General features: G+C 28.3%; 1 protein-coding gene across 1 annotated transcript in view; it reads left to right on the top strand.

The window, feature by feature from the left end:
- Positions 1-13,968, top strand: part of LOC142321293 (lachesin-like) — a 211,162-nt gene that overhangs the window by 122,559 nt on the left and 74,635 nt on the right. Inside the window, exon 5 of the mRNA XM_075359290.1 lies at positions 8,543-8,671. Coding sequence (XP_075215405.1) covers positions 8,543-8,671 — 129 coding nt within the window. The remainder of the gene's footprint in view (positions 1-8,542; positions 8,672-13,968) is intronic.

Here is a 13,968-nt window from a genome sequence, read left to right as displayed (position 1 = left end):
AAGGAAGTTTATGACTCTTTAACTTATATTTATTACTAACAAAGAAAGAACACTTTACTTTGAAGTCAAACTTAAATTTTGTCTCTAGAGTTACAAGTTGTATTACGTCACCGATAGTTTTCACAAAAGTTTATTTCAAACAACAATAAATAAATGCACAGTGAAAGAAGATTTAAACTTCGACTTATTATTATAAATTATTCCGATAAAATACATAACATAAGTTTTCAGATATCAACGTTTTCATGAAAAATAAAGAATTTAGAGATTATTTAAAAATTAATTTGTAATTAAGTGAACTTTAAAATTTGAAAGCTTACTAAATTTTTTATTAAAGTATTATTATTATTACTTCAATGCAGCATTACAGGCTATAAATTTAACTGACCTATAATATGTCTTTTCAAAACGATATTTACTTTCTGTATTCCACAGAAACTGACCTATTCTGTGCATTTCCATTAGTTGGGCTATTATGGCGAAAATAACAAATTGCATTGGTAAAATGAGTGTTCATACATATACGAAATAACTTCGTCTTTATGTGACAATTAGTTCCAACAATATTCAGTACTATCAAAGAACATCTGTTATGACAGCTGATTTGAATACTATTATGACTGTATATTATTGTTATTACTTATCTTTTTACGTAAAAAATCCTTTTAATACAATGTATATATACATGTATACATGTAATTCAATGTATAATACAATGTATATAATTAATACAGAATATATAATACATTGTTTCCATAAAATGTATTCAAAATTAATTTCATTCATTGTAATTCATTTCAGTGCAGAATAAATTTAATGAATATGATTCCCACACACCACAAAAAAAAAATAGCAAGGTATATTTATGTGAATGTTAACAAAATAAATCTTAAGAAAAACAGTACCGAAATTTTGTTTGTAATTTTAGAAACAAAACGTTTAATGTTTATTTTGGGTGATCTATCCTTTTCTCTTTACTTTATTTTTAATACAATGCAACTCAAAATACATAAAATAATGTTTTAAATTCTTTTTTCATTTTGTTGTTTTTAAAATTTGTAAATATAAGTATTATACCTAAAACCTTAGCAATTTACAACATTAATTAAAATTTAGTTACAATAACTGATTCCTGAAAGTAATTTTTTAGTTACTTAATGTAAGCTCGTGGTTTTCCTTCTATAAACCAAAAGAGATTAATAAAGTAATTACTCGTAGAAATAAAAAAAGACTTTCTAATCTTTTTGTTAGATTCTAGTCATTCAGAAAAAATACAAATTAAGATAGATTGATTTTTTTTATGAAAAGAAAATTATATATAGGTATATAACATAAAAAATTAGTTTTTCTAGTTACGTTTTCAAATCAAAGACATCTATTGTTGACTTTAAACAAATTACCACAGAAAATAAATAATTATTCCATTCTAGGTCCAATGATATAGTTAGTATTTCTGCATTAATTGTGACTGTCATTATTCTACGAGATTTCATTTATAATTTTTCAATTCGGTTCTAAATTTTTATAAAATTTTAATCCCCTTAAGTATATTTTAATATAGAATAGTTGTCAATGCCGATATTTATATTACCTAACAAATAATCTTTTTCTTGATTATTGAAAAACTACTTAAAATATCCAAGTATATAACTAAAGTATAAATATTCAATATAACTATTTTAAATATTCATTTGTATATTTATTTTTTACTTTAAAAAATTACAGACTTTAATGTATCTTCTTTACTCATATGCATTTGAAAAATCAAAATATTTTATACATATAAAGTTATACGCAACTTGCATACTGAAGTAAATTTTAAATTTCATCTAAAACAGGAAATATAAATAGTTTAATAACGTTAAAATTTCACCCATCACATGATAGTTTGATTAAATGAAATACAAAACAATAGAAATATAGAAAAATGTAATATAGAAATACATTAATAGAATATAGAAATACAGAACTCCTTTATTAAAATTCGTCCTGCTTGATTAAAAGGAAACTTCGAAACATGTTTTTACAGTTTCTTAATTTAATATCCGTACCAAATATCTGATATTATTTCAGTATAATAGAAATAATATAAATATCCACAAGACTCAGGGAATCTTTCTTTTTCCTGTTTAGCCTCCGGTAACTACCGTTTAGATAATACTTCAGAGGATGAATGAGGATGATATGTATGAGTGTGAATGAAGTGTAGTCTTGTATCAGTTCGACCATACCTGAGATGTGTGGTTAAATTGAAACCCAACCACCAAAAAACACCGGCATCCACGATCTAGTATTCAAGTCCGTGTAAAAATAGCTGGCTTTACTAGGACTTGAACGCTGGAACTCTCGACTTCCAAAACTTCAGCTGATTTGGGAAGACGCGTTTACCACTAGACCAACCCGGTGGGTAAGACTCAGGGAATCTATTTCTAAATTGTTTCACCCTATTTAAAAAGAGTAACCCCAATTTTTTTTCAAATGTTATTAGCGTTAATATTTGGGCCAAATTGTAGTTTCTATCACAACTGGATCAAATATATATAATCAACTTTTTTTTAGAGGTAAAAGAAAAAACCAAGTTGTATTTTCATAGAACATTGAAATTATAGTCCATGCTGTATATTATTAAGCTTCAATCAAAATAGGTTCTGTATGTTAGTTTAGGTAAGAAAATAGCACTATTACATATTCATTTACTTTTTATGGGATGAGTTTAAGGAAATAACTATAGAAAGAGAAGATTTTATTATTGTTATGAGTAGAGTAAAATTCCTGATAAAGAAATATTAAAAAATTATTACAAAAATTTAGTACTTCACTTTTAGTGAAGCAAGGAATACCAGTTTAAAAAAAAACTATATGCATTTTTTTTTTTACCATTTTAGAGCTGATTAAGGAAAAAACCCTTCTTATTAGAACCTTATTATCTAAAGCAAAGTTCATCACTGATAAGTTTTAGGTTTGCAGGCCTTCTTGCCTCAAAAATGCATTTTCGTTTCCTCCTTTAATCTGTCACGCGTGAAGTAGTAAATCAGTATATATTTTTTGTTACTTTTCCTAAAAGAAATTTTACAAATAACTGTCAAATAATCTTTCCTTCCATTTGGGAATTAAAATAATTAGTGATCAGAGAGAACTTTCCATAACTTTTTACATAAATAAATTCTTTCTAATTAAAAAAATAACGTTTTAAGATTAGATTCTTACAAATTTATTCATATGATCTTCATTAAATAATATTATTATTAAACGAATTAAATAATCTTTGCAGATATTCTTACACATCCATTAGTATCTTTTCATGAAATTAAATATATATATACACACACAGTACAGATTAAAGCGTTTAATAATATTAACTGTTTTTCCCGTATTACTGTGGTGTAAGGTTGAGAAGTTTACTAAAGTAAAATTGTTCAGGAAACAACTAACTATAAAAAAAAGAAAGAAAACGACAGCTATGCCACGACATAAACATACCCAAGGTACCATGCATAAACGATACCTAAGGGAGAAATCCTTACTGCATTTTATTATTTTTTTTTTACGAAAGTTCTTTAAAAATCTGTCATGGTCGTGTATAAAATATATATTATCGTACTTGTATCAATTATTTTTTCAAAAATGTTTTTTAAATATTAACGATGTCATTCCCTCCGCCAGATTTGAAATTATTTTTTTAAGTTATCAAATGGTTAATTGGATCCAAATTCAGTCAAAATATGTCAAAATTTAATTCAAAATGGAATTCTTTGAAGTAAATTAATAAAAAATCAAATATAGTTTAGCAGTTCAGTATTTAAGCTACATAAAATTATTGTTCTAATAATTTAAATTTAAAAAAAATTGAATTAGAAAAGAATAAAACAGAATTAATGAGTTCTTTAATTTTACTTGTACTTTAAATTTAAAAAAAAACGTATTAAAAAATATAATATGCATGCAGTGTTTCGCTGTTTAAAACAAATTCTTTGGGAAAACTGAGCAAAGAGAGTCTTCCTGACACAGCGTTTTTTAACAAGAACATATTTGTTAATTAAAAAAGAAAAGAACAAAAAGGCCCATCAGAGTAACTGTAGCTTTTTCTGCCAAAACTTTAGTTATCGATAAAAAAAAGCATTTTGCAAAAGCAAAGAACTTTAACGAAAAAAAATTAACGACTTGTAATTAATAAAGCAGGTTCAACAATTTGCTAATTATTTAAACTTTTTGATTATTAAAAACGTATTTCTTAAAAACAACCGTAAATTGATTTCATTACTTTAAAATATACGAGAATTTAATACTTTTTCTTTGAATTACCCCATAAGAGCAGTTAAGAAGTATTTAAAATTCCAACTCACATCATTTTGTTTTTTAATTTTTGAAACGAATTTAGAAAAATTAATTTAAAAAAATTTGACAAAATTTTCTTCAGTTAAAACTGATCAAAGATTTGCTTCTAAGTTACCTGTATACAACTCTCTTTTTTTCTCTTTCTGATTGCTTGTGTTTACATTCAATAAATATTATAATAATGATTTATTTGAATGAAATGCATTTATAACCTCTGACCCTTTTTATTTATTTATTGAAAACTGAAATTTTTCCTACAGCTAACTTTTATTTAATACATAAAATATAATTTTTGCTATCAGACCCGATTTTTGTGTTTAATGTACACGTCACTTTTAATTACTTAATTAAAGGAATGTGTTTAAAATTTTAATTTTATACAAATTATTAAACTATAATGAAAAGCTACTTTTTCTTGAAAAAAGTTTTGTTTTTCTGATGAAAGAAAAACATAGTATTTATTATAGCGTACTAGAATTTGAATCTGCTTGAAGAAAAGTTCTAGGAATGAAATTACAAAGGATCGACCAAACAAATGCAAACATCTAAAGCAAAATGACACAAGCAAATAGAGCTTTCAGGCAAAAAAAGTCTCCTTGAATCAGATACAGATCTTGAATTAAAAATAAATTCTTTGAAATATTTGTGCGGAGTATAACCTTTGATAATAGCGAATCCTAGACAATAGGAAAAGCAGAAAGAAAAAGAAAAGTTTTTTTTAAATATAGTGTTATAAAAGAAAGTATAAATTAGGAGGGTTGAACAAATTCGTAATGAAGAGATCTAAAATCGACTATGAGAAATTAAATTTTTTGAAGTGGAATCTTGTAAAGACGAAGTATTAAGAAATTAATGATTAGTTAATCTGATAATTAATGAAGTGTCAAAGGTTAAAATCTAAAATAAAACAAACATTGGAATATATAAAATAGATAATTAAGGTTTTGTAGTGTAATATGTTGAGGCTAAAAGATCAGCGCGGAACAGAAAGAAGAATAGCATAAAACCAGTCAACAAATTAATGACTGCAAAACATCATAATTTCTGTTCGGTACGAACATATTGATTAATTTCCTTTCTTCTGAAATCAAAACGTTTACAATTTAATACCAAAAACTTAAAAATTATCCAATTCGCAAGAATTTTACGATAAATGCCATTAACATAATTCTAGTAGGTGCTTGATACGACTCACTCTGGTAAGTGGGCAGAGGATTTTTAAGAATAACATGCTCCAATGCCAAGCTTATTGATGAGAGGCAAGGTTTAACCTTATCTCTTCAAAGAGCCAAATAAAAGGTTGCTGGTTACCTCCACTCCAAGGGCATCGAAATGCAGGTTATATTCAGCTCTACTATCAATACTGTTCATCACTGCTAACAAAGAAAGCAAATCTATTTTATCTCCATCTGAATTTCTGGTGGTTGATATGTCAAAACCACAAGAAAAACTAGGATATTCAGACATCAATAACACAAAAATTAATGAATTTTCTTTCTCTTCTGAAGTAATGCGTAATGTATACTGTTTGTACTCTTAAGAAACAGAAGAATAAAAAATAATGGCGAATTTAATATTAAAACAAGAGATAAAAATGAATCCTATCAAAACTTTAATTTTCTTTATAACACAATAAAATTATAAAGAATAAACGATGTAAAGAGGATGTCATAAAGTTGGTAGCATAAAAAAGATGAACTTTCCCTGCAATACTACTAAAATAAAATATAGATTTAGGTATGGTAGCAATTTATTACATTAATGAATGATTGAAGAACATAAGAAAGAAGCCGTAATAAGAAAGGGAGTCCGACAAGGATGTTCCCTATCCCCGTTACTTTTTAATCTTTACACAGAACTAGCAGTTATTGATGTTAAAGAACAATTTAGATTCGGAGTAACAGTACAAGGTGAAAAGATAAAGAGCTGATGATATAGTAATTCTAGCTGAGAGTAAAAAGGATTTAGAAGAAACAATGAATGGCATGGATGAAGTCCTACGCAAAAACTACCGCATGAAAATAAACAAGAACAAAACAAAAGTAATGAAATGTAGTATAAATAACGAAGATGGACCACTGAATGTGAAAATAGGAGGAGAAAAGATTATGGAGGTAGGAGATTTTGTTATTTGGGAAGTAGAATTAATAAAGATGGACGAAGCAGGAGCGATATAAAATGCCGAATAGCACAGGCAAAACGAGCCTTCAGTCAGAAATATAATTTGTTTACATCAAAAAATAATTTAAATGTCAGGAAAAGATTTTTGAAAGTACATGTTTGGAGTGTCGCTTTATATGGAACTGAAACTTTGACGTATCTGAGAAGAAACAAATAGAAGCTTTTGAAATGTGGTGCTATAGGAGAATGTTAAAAATCATATAGGTGAATAAAGTGACAAATGAGGAGGTGTTGCGGCAAATAGATGAAGAAAGAAGCATTTGGAAAAATATAGCTAAAATAAGAGACAGACTTATAGGCCACATATTAAGGCATCCTAGAATAGCCGCTTTAATACTGGAGGGACAGGTAAAAGGAAAAAATTGTGTAAGCAGGCAACGTTTGGAATATGTAAAACAAATTGTTAGGGATGTAAGATGTAGGGGGTATACCGAAATGAAACGACTAGCACTAGATAGGGAATCTTGGAGAGCTGCATCAAACCAGTCAAATGACTGAAGACAAAAAAAATAATGAATGATATCCCGCCTTCTTCCTAATCATCACTGACGTAAAAAGAAATATCATAATTAACAGATTCCTCAAAATAGTAAATTTGTAACAAAATGTCTTGGATAATGCATCGAACTGAGTGAGATTTTGTTACAAATATCGTGAATAAAGATGTAAAAAAATATTTAAAAACTTTCCTTTATTAAATAATTTTTTTTTCTTTTAAATTAACTTTCTGTTAAAAAAGTATGGATACTGGTTTATAATATGTTTATTTTCGTGATTGAAAAATAAAATTATACAGAGAACATAAGTAGTAGTTTGATTTTATTTAAATTTTTTTTAAATTATTTTTTTGTTAATTATAATCCTTAAATTGTTATAATTATATTTATTTATTTGTACATTACAACATGCTTACGACCACTTAACTGTTACCGATGGATGATAATGAACTTTGAAGCGTTTGAAAAATGCCATACCTGACCGGGATTCGAACCCGCAATCTCCGGATGTAAGGCCGTGACGTTACAACTACGTCACGGATAATTTTTATATTTGTGAGTTATTTCTGCACTATTTGTCAATTATTCCAACGTTCTGTGATTAACGTACCGATCTTCTGGTTAAATTTTCATTGTCATTCAACGCCAAATCAATAATTATTTATTAAAAATTTTTAATAGAGAGTATTTTTAAGAGAGTTGTCCAACGTAGGGGACAGGTCCATAATTTTAGACTATTTTCTTTCTTCGAAAAATCTTTTTCCTGGCTATTTTAAGCAACATAGATTGACATAAATAAATTTGTAAGCTTGTAACCAGAAACACCAAAATACATTGCAATAAATCAGGAAGAAAAGTGTAGATCCAATACGAAAGTTAAATGAATTTCAAATTTGTTGCAATAATTGACCTGTTATTATTTCTTGTTTATGTTACAAGTCTAGTATAACTATTCATATCTAAATGAATTTAAAATCGTCAAAATTTATCGTGCTATAGGTTTTTCTCAGTAAAATACAAATACTAAGCACCACAAACGTATATTTTTTTCACGGATAACGTTAAATAAAAAAGATGTTGGGTAATCCATACTCTACCAATACAAATTAAACTTTAATTACTTACACAAAAATAATTAAATTATTTTGGAATTTTTTTTATGAAGAGGAGGCATTAGCATCTATGGTCGGTCATTAGCCCAATGGAAATTGTTAGCGTATGAAAAGATGACCAAATTCAGAGACTCGGATTCGAACCCGGGACCTCATCATGCTAAGACGGAAGCTCAACCACGGAAGCTGGAAATTTGTAATTTAATAATAGCTACCAAATAACAAATTATTTTCTCTCACTATTCCTATCAGAAAATAAATGAAAATCCGAATAGTGGCTAACAATTATAATCTATTATATAAATTTGATTGACCGTTACATTAAAGAAATTGATTTTTTTTTAATATTATAAAAAAATGTACAAATTTCGAATAAATTATTATTTGACTTTATTTTTATTTATTTATTTTTTTTAGTGCCGCAAGTGGAAGGAGAAATGTTAACGTTAAGTAAAGTTACAAGATCAGAGATGGGTGCTTATCTCTGCATTGCAGCAAATGGCGTGCCGCCTTCTGTTAGTAAGAGAATGATGCTTCATGTGCATTGTAAGTATAAACAAAATAAAGAAATAAGAAAGAGAATTATTAATTTATTTCTATCTAGAAAATTTTTTTTTTTTAATTGATTCTTTAAATATAACTAGCTAAATATATTTATGTTAGGATTACTTTTAAACATTATAACTTTAAAAACTGTTTCGGAATTATAAAAAGAATTTTTAAGTTTATTAAAATAAATTAACATACATTATGATTATACTTATTTTTAGTAATAAAAGAGGAATTTTACAGGCATTAAGTTGAAAAATCATCTAAACTTTCACAATTCATGTAATAAAATATTTTAATAAATATTAACGAAGTTAATTTCAGATTTAATTTATTTATGGTTATACAAAATGGCTAAAAAATATAATCTAATCCAATTAAGAGTTCAAAATTATGAAAATTGGTTAGTATACGCTATTATGTGGCTCTCTCCCGAACAAAATGGTGAGAAAGTAAAATTTGGATGACCATTTACACCAAGAAAATATAAAGACTAATTGTTGCTAATAATGTAGAGCACATCCAATGTAGGATTACCAAGTACCTGTAACTAAGTACTCGGTAACTAGCTTGATTCTCACATTTGCTATGTTACAATGGACATCATGAATTTCGGTCCTCGTGAGACCGATTCGTTGAAGTAGGATGTGAGGTAAAACTTTTCTTTTTCCTATTTAGCCCCGCGAATTACCGTTCAGATATTACTTTAGGTGAAGAATGAGGATGACATGTATAAGTGTAAATGAAGTGTAGTGTTGTACAGTCACAGTTCAACCATTCCTGAGATACTGAGATATATGGTTAATTGAAACCCAACCGCTAAAGAACACTGGTATCCAGGATCTAGTATTGAAATCCGTATAAAAGTAACTGTCTTTACTAGGACTTGAACGCTGGAATCTCGATTTCAAAATCACTGATTTGGGAAGACGCGTTCACCACTCGACCAACCCCGTGGGTTTAGGTAAACGTTTCTGCCTTGGTAATATCAAATCAAACATGCTTTTTAAGCTGTTTAAATTTTTTAGTGTATTTTATTAAAAAGACATGTTACTGAAGTTTGTTGGTTTATTTATTAGAAACAACTTTTTGTTATTACCAACGGTATTATTCACAATATAATGACTATTAATGCAAATTAAATAAAATAACCATTAAATAGATTAATTATTAATCTAACCATTAATAATTAATCTAACCATTAATAATCTATACCATTATTAATAACCATTAAATATTTATTTAATATTTAAAATACTGCATTAATATTACAGTTTGTTTGTTTAGTTATAATATAATTAATTAGCTTGATTAATATTAAATATTATTCTAGAAAAAAGTGTAGAGCAGAACAGTGAAATACGATAGACTAATGGATAGCTTCTGTGTTAAAAAAAAATGGGTTCTTATTGTATATATTTATTTAGTCTCGGTCCTTATTGTAGATTATCAATTTAACATTTTTCGTTACGAAAATTATTTGTTTTACTGAATAATGTCTTTAAAGTTATTAACTGAACTTACATAGTATATCGATTTAAACTTCCTTCGACTTAGTAATTCAACAGCCCTTTGTTGTTTTATTACAATTTTTAAGGTCTTAAGATTATTTTCTTCATTAAAGAATCATTTTAAATCAAAACTTGAAGGATAATGTAAATATAATACAGTATTAAGTAAGGCTGTAAAGATATAGGTTGTTCAAAAAAGGAAGACAAAACAATTGTAATAAAGCTCAAAAAGGTGAGAATGTTTTTTACATGAGGAGTGCCGCTAAGAGCTTGAACGAGTGCCAGGTTCTTCACCGGTTACGGTTCCTGATATAATGTACTCTTAACTTGCCATTAGACGAGGCATTAGATCTGAAGGGTTTAAACAGGAAAAAAAATTTTCTAAGCATGAAACAAAGTGGAAAGATTGTCTAAAGGTGTCTGGATTAACTTATAAAGTTCGTATTAAAAATATGTTGTTACTAATTTTTTTAATAAATTATTGAAAAAATAAATAAATAGTTTTTTTCAGTTTTCTTTCTGTTTTTCTTTAATATGTCAGTTATTTATTAAAATACCGAAACGCTGCTTGCACCGTCGGAAATCTGAGAAAATTATACACAGTTTTGCTAGTGAGCACTTTTTCAACGATTAATAGATTCGGCAGTATTTATTAAAAGGTGTTCTCTAAGAAGGCGCGTGAGCGCGCTACCGCTGCAGCAGTATATACTTACGAGTCACGCGCTCCATAAATAAATGCTCATAATTTTTTATCCATTGAAGATATTTGAGAAATTCAAAATGGCGCACATATAACTAATACTTAATACAATTAATAAACAATATTTTGAAAGTATTTCGAATGTTTGAATTCCCATTTCTTTTGATTAACAGTGAAATTTTCCAATTTGTTGATTTAAGACCATTTGTTACTTATAAATAAATGGAAAACAAAAAGGCAATATTGTAAGCTTATACATCAACAGATGTCATATTTGTGTACAACTTTACATATATTTAGATGAAGATATAGTTTCATTATATTTTCATAAAAATTTGTTTATAGCGATATTTTTTTTCAAGATAGTCATCATTTTTTCTAACAAAACTCACTGAAAAATAAAAGTTTTAGTAAAACCAGTTTTTCTATCTGAAACTACATATTTCACCTCGCTGCAATAATTATTAAATTACAAAAATTACAATAAACAGGGATTGGCTTTTCTAATTGGAGAAGGCGCAAAAATGTTTTTTTCGTCTAAGAGACAACTATAAAATCAGTTATAAAAAAAGAAAAATAAATAGCCAGTTATAAATATATATATATATATATATATATATATATATATATATATATATATATATATTTATATATATATTTTGTCATAAAAAAAAAATAATGGAATTTACAAATTTTAAATTGTGGGTTAAGGACTTCACATGCATTAAATTTTATGAAGAGAAATTAGAGTTAAATGACAAAGAAGGCAGTTCCAAATACATGAATGTTAGTTTAGATACACCTTATTGTATACAAGCAGACGTTTACAAACAGTTGAAATTGATGACATTTTGTTTTCTTGTAAAAACGTAATATTGGCCGATTGTTATTATAGTGAAGGATTTTCAGTGGGAATTACAGAGAAAATTATCAAATTGTGACAGCAAATAAAAGAATAGAAATTTTTCCTAGAAGTAATATTAGAATAAGGTATAATTACAGGTAAATGGTGAACCTACGGGGCATCCGCGAAAAAAAATCCAGAAATTACGCGCACAGATTGTTAATCATATATAACATTTTGTCGATCCGCAAAAGACAGTACTTACCGTAACATATGTGCTGCTATACATATGGATATGGATACATGTATTACATATGTACATATGTACTTTATGGTATGGATAGAAAAAATGATATAATAAGATATAAAATACATGTAGATGTTAGCTAAACGCGTTAAAAATTGCCAGAAGAACCGTATTTAGCCTATTCCTTTGATGATTTACATCAATAAAAAGTTGCAGAGGTAGCCAACTCTACTGGCTTCTGCAATAAGCGACAACCCACGTGACAGAGTGGTAGCGTCTTCGTCTTTCATCCGGAAGATTTGGGATTTGAATTCCAATCAGGCTTGACGCTTTTCATCCAGTACCTACTCTTAATACCATATTTCTATCCACCGAAGTCTTAAGTTTATATTACGCATTAAGTCTTAATTTAATAAATAAAAAAATGATTTGAGTGTTATTTTCAGCCCTTCCTAGCATATTAGAGTAATGTGCTTGGAAGGGTAGAAAATACCACTCAAATCAATTATGATAATCCTCGCAAAAATATTAAATATTATGAAAATTTAAAAAAGAAAATGTTTTATAAAACATAGAATACAAAATGAAAATGGAACTAGTAATTTTCACAAATTAAAATTTTTGGTATTACGATTAATATTCTATTGCAGTATATTAGCATATAGCAAACCCATTGAAATGCAGATTGTACTAAACCCCTAAAAATTACACATTTACTCTGTTCACCAGTGGGACTAGATGCACACTAAATATCATTACTAGTAGAAAAAGCAAAATGGATTAGCGCTTCTTATACCTGGTGCTTTCTTACGTTATTCCATTCTTATATCAGGTGCTATACAATCATCTTAGCTTAAACGAAAAAAACGGGAAAATAAAGTAACGAAACAAATTAACATGTCCGTTCCGTTATTAACTTGCACCACACGCAGATTAAAATGCAAGAGTAAAAACGAAATCAAATTGTTTATTGCGGCGTTATTGTGTATTGAACCATTGCGGTAACGAACGGGGTGATGAGTGTGCCAAGAGAGCGGCAACAAATGGTCTCCGATTAGAATTAGCATGTGAGAGCGACTTCATAAAAACGGTCCGTGTTTTACTACGTTCTAAGTGGAATAAGTTCTGGTTGCAAAGAAGTCCTCCCACGGCTTTACATGGCATACGGGAGAACGTGTTCGAGAAACCTTTTATCCTAAACAATAGAAGAGATCATCAAGTCATCCTAATTCGGCTGATGAATGGACACATAAAGCTTACCCACGCCCATCTATTTGCCTCTCCTCATCCCAACCCCGTAGGCGAAGACACCCGCCTTATGACGATTCCCGTCGCCACACCCTCCCCCCGCGTACTTAGCCCTGATGGGCTTAAACAGGAGTTACCTTTCCTCAGCAGAACTGTGAGCCGTGTATTGTAAATGGTCCGTAAACCACATACATTGCCCAATGCTCGGGTCTTTCTTTTTCCTGTTTAGCCTCCGGAAATTCTTGTAAGTCTTGTACAATCTCAACCACCAAAGAACACCGGTATCCACGATCTAGTATTCGAATACATAAAAAAATTGCTGCGGTTTCTTTGTGATAGGGGGATGAAGAATTTTAATTTAGCAATTTTTTTTACGTGAGATCCCTTAGAAGTACTGTATGCGCAGTGTAAATAGACTAGTGGTGATGTTTCCAATATTTACTACCCAATTATTACTCTTGTTTTAGATTGTATTTATTATTTGTTGTTTATTGTTTCATGTGTTTGGTGTTTAATTATTTATGATCATGTATACGCGTTTTACGTCGCTAATGACTATAATCGTTTATGCGACTATAAATAAGAATGGGGGAAAAAATTGTTTATTAAAAAGTAAAGAAACATTTTTTTTTAAATTATAACATTTTAAATCGACTGATTTATATTTTATGTATTTCTTTTCTCCTGTTTAAAGATTTCATTTTATTATAAATTGAAAACAGTTGTATAGTGTGAGCTATAATC

This window comes from Lycorma delicatula, chromosome 3, assembly GCF_047948215.1.
Source record: "Lycorma delicatula isolate Av1 chromosome 3, ASM4794821v1, whole genome shotgun sequence".
NCBI classification, from domain to species: domain Eukaryota; kingdom Metazoa; phylum Arthropoda; class Insecta; order Hemiptera; family Fulgoridae; genus Lycorma; species Lycorma delicatula.
The sequence above is the reverse complement of the archived record's forward strand: the minus strand, read 5'-3'. Positions and strand labels throughout refer to the sequence as shown.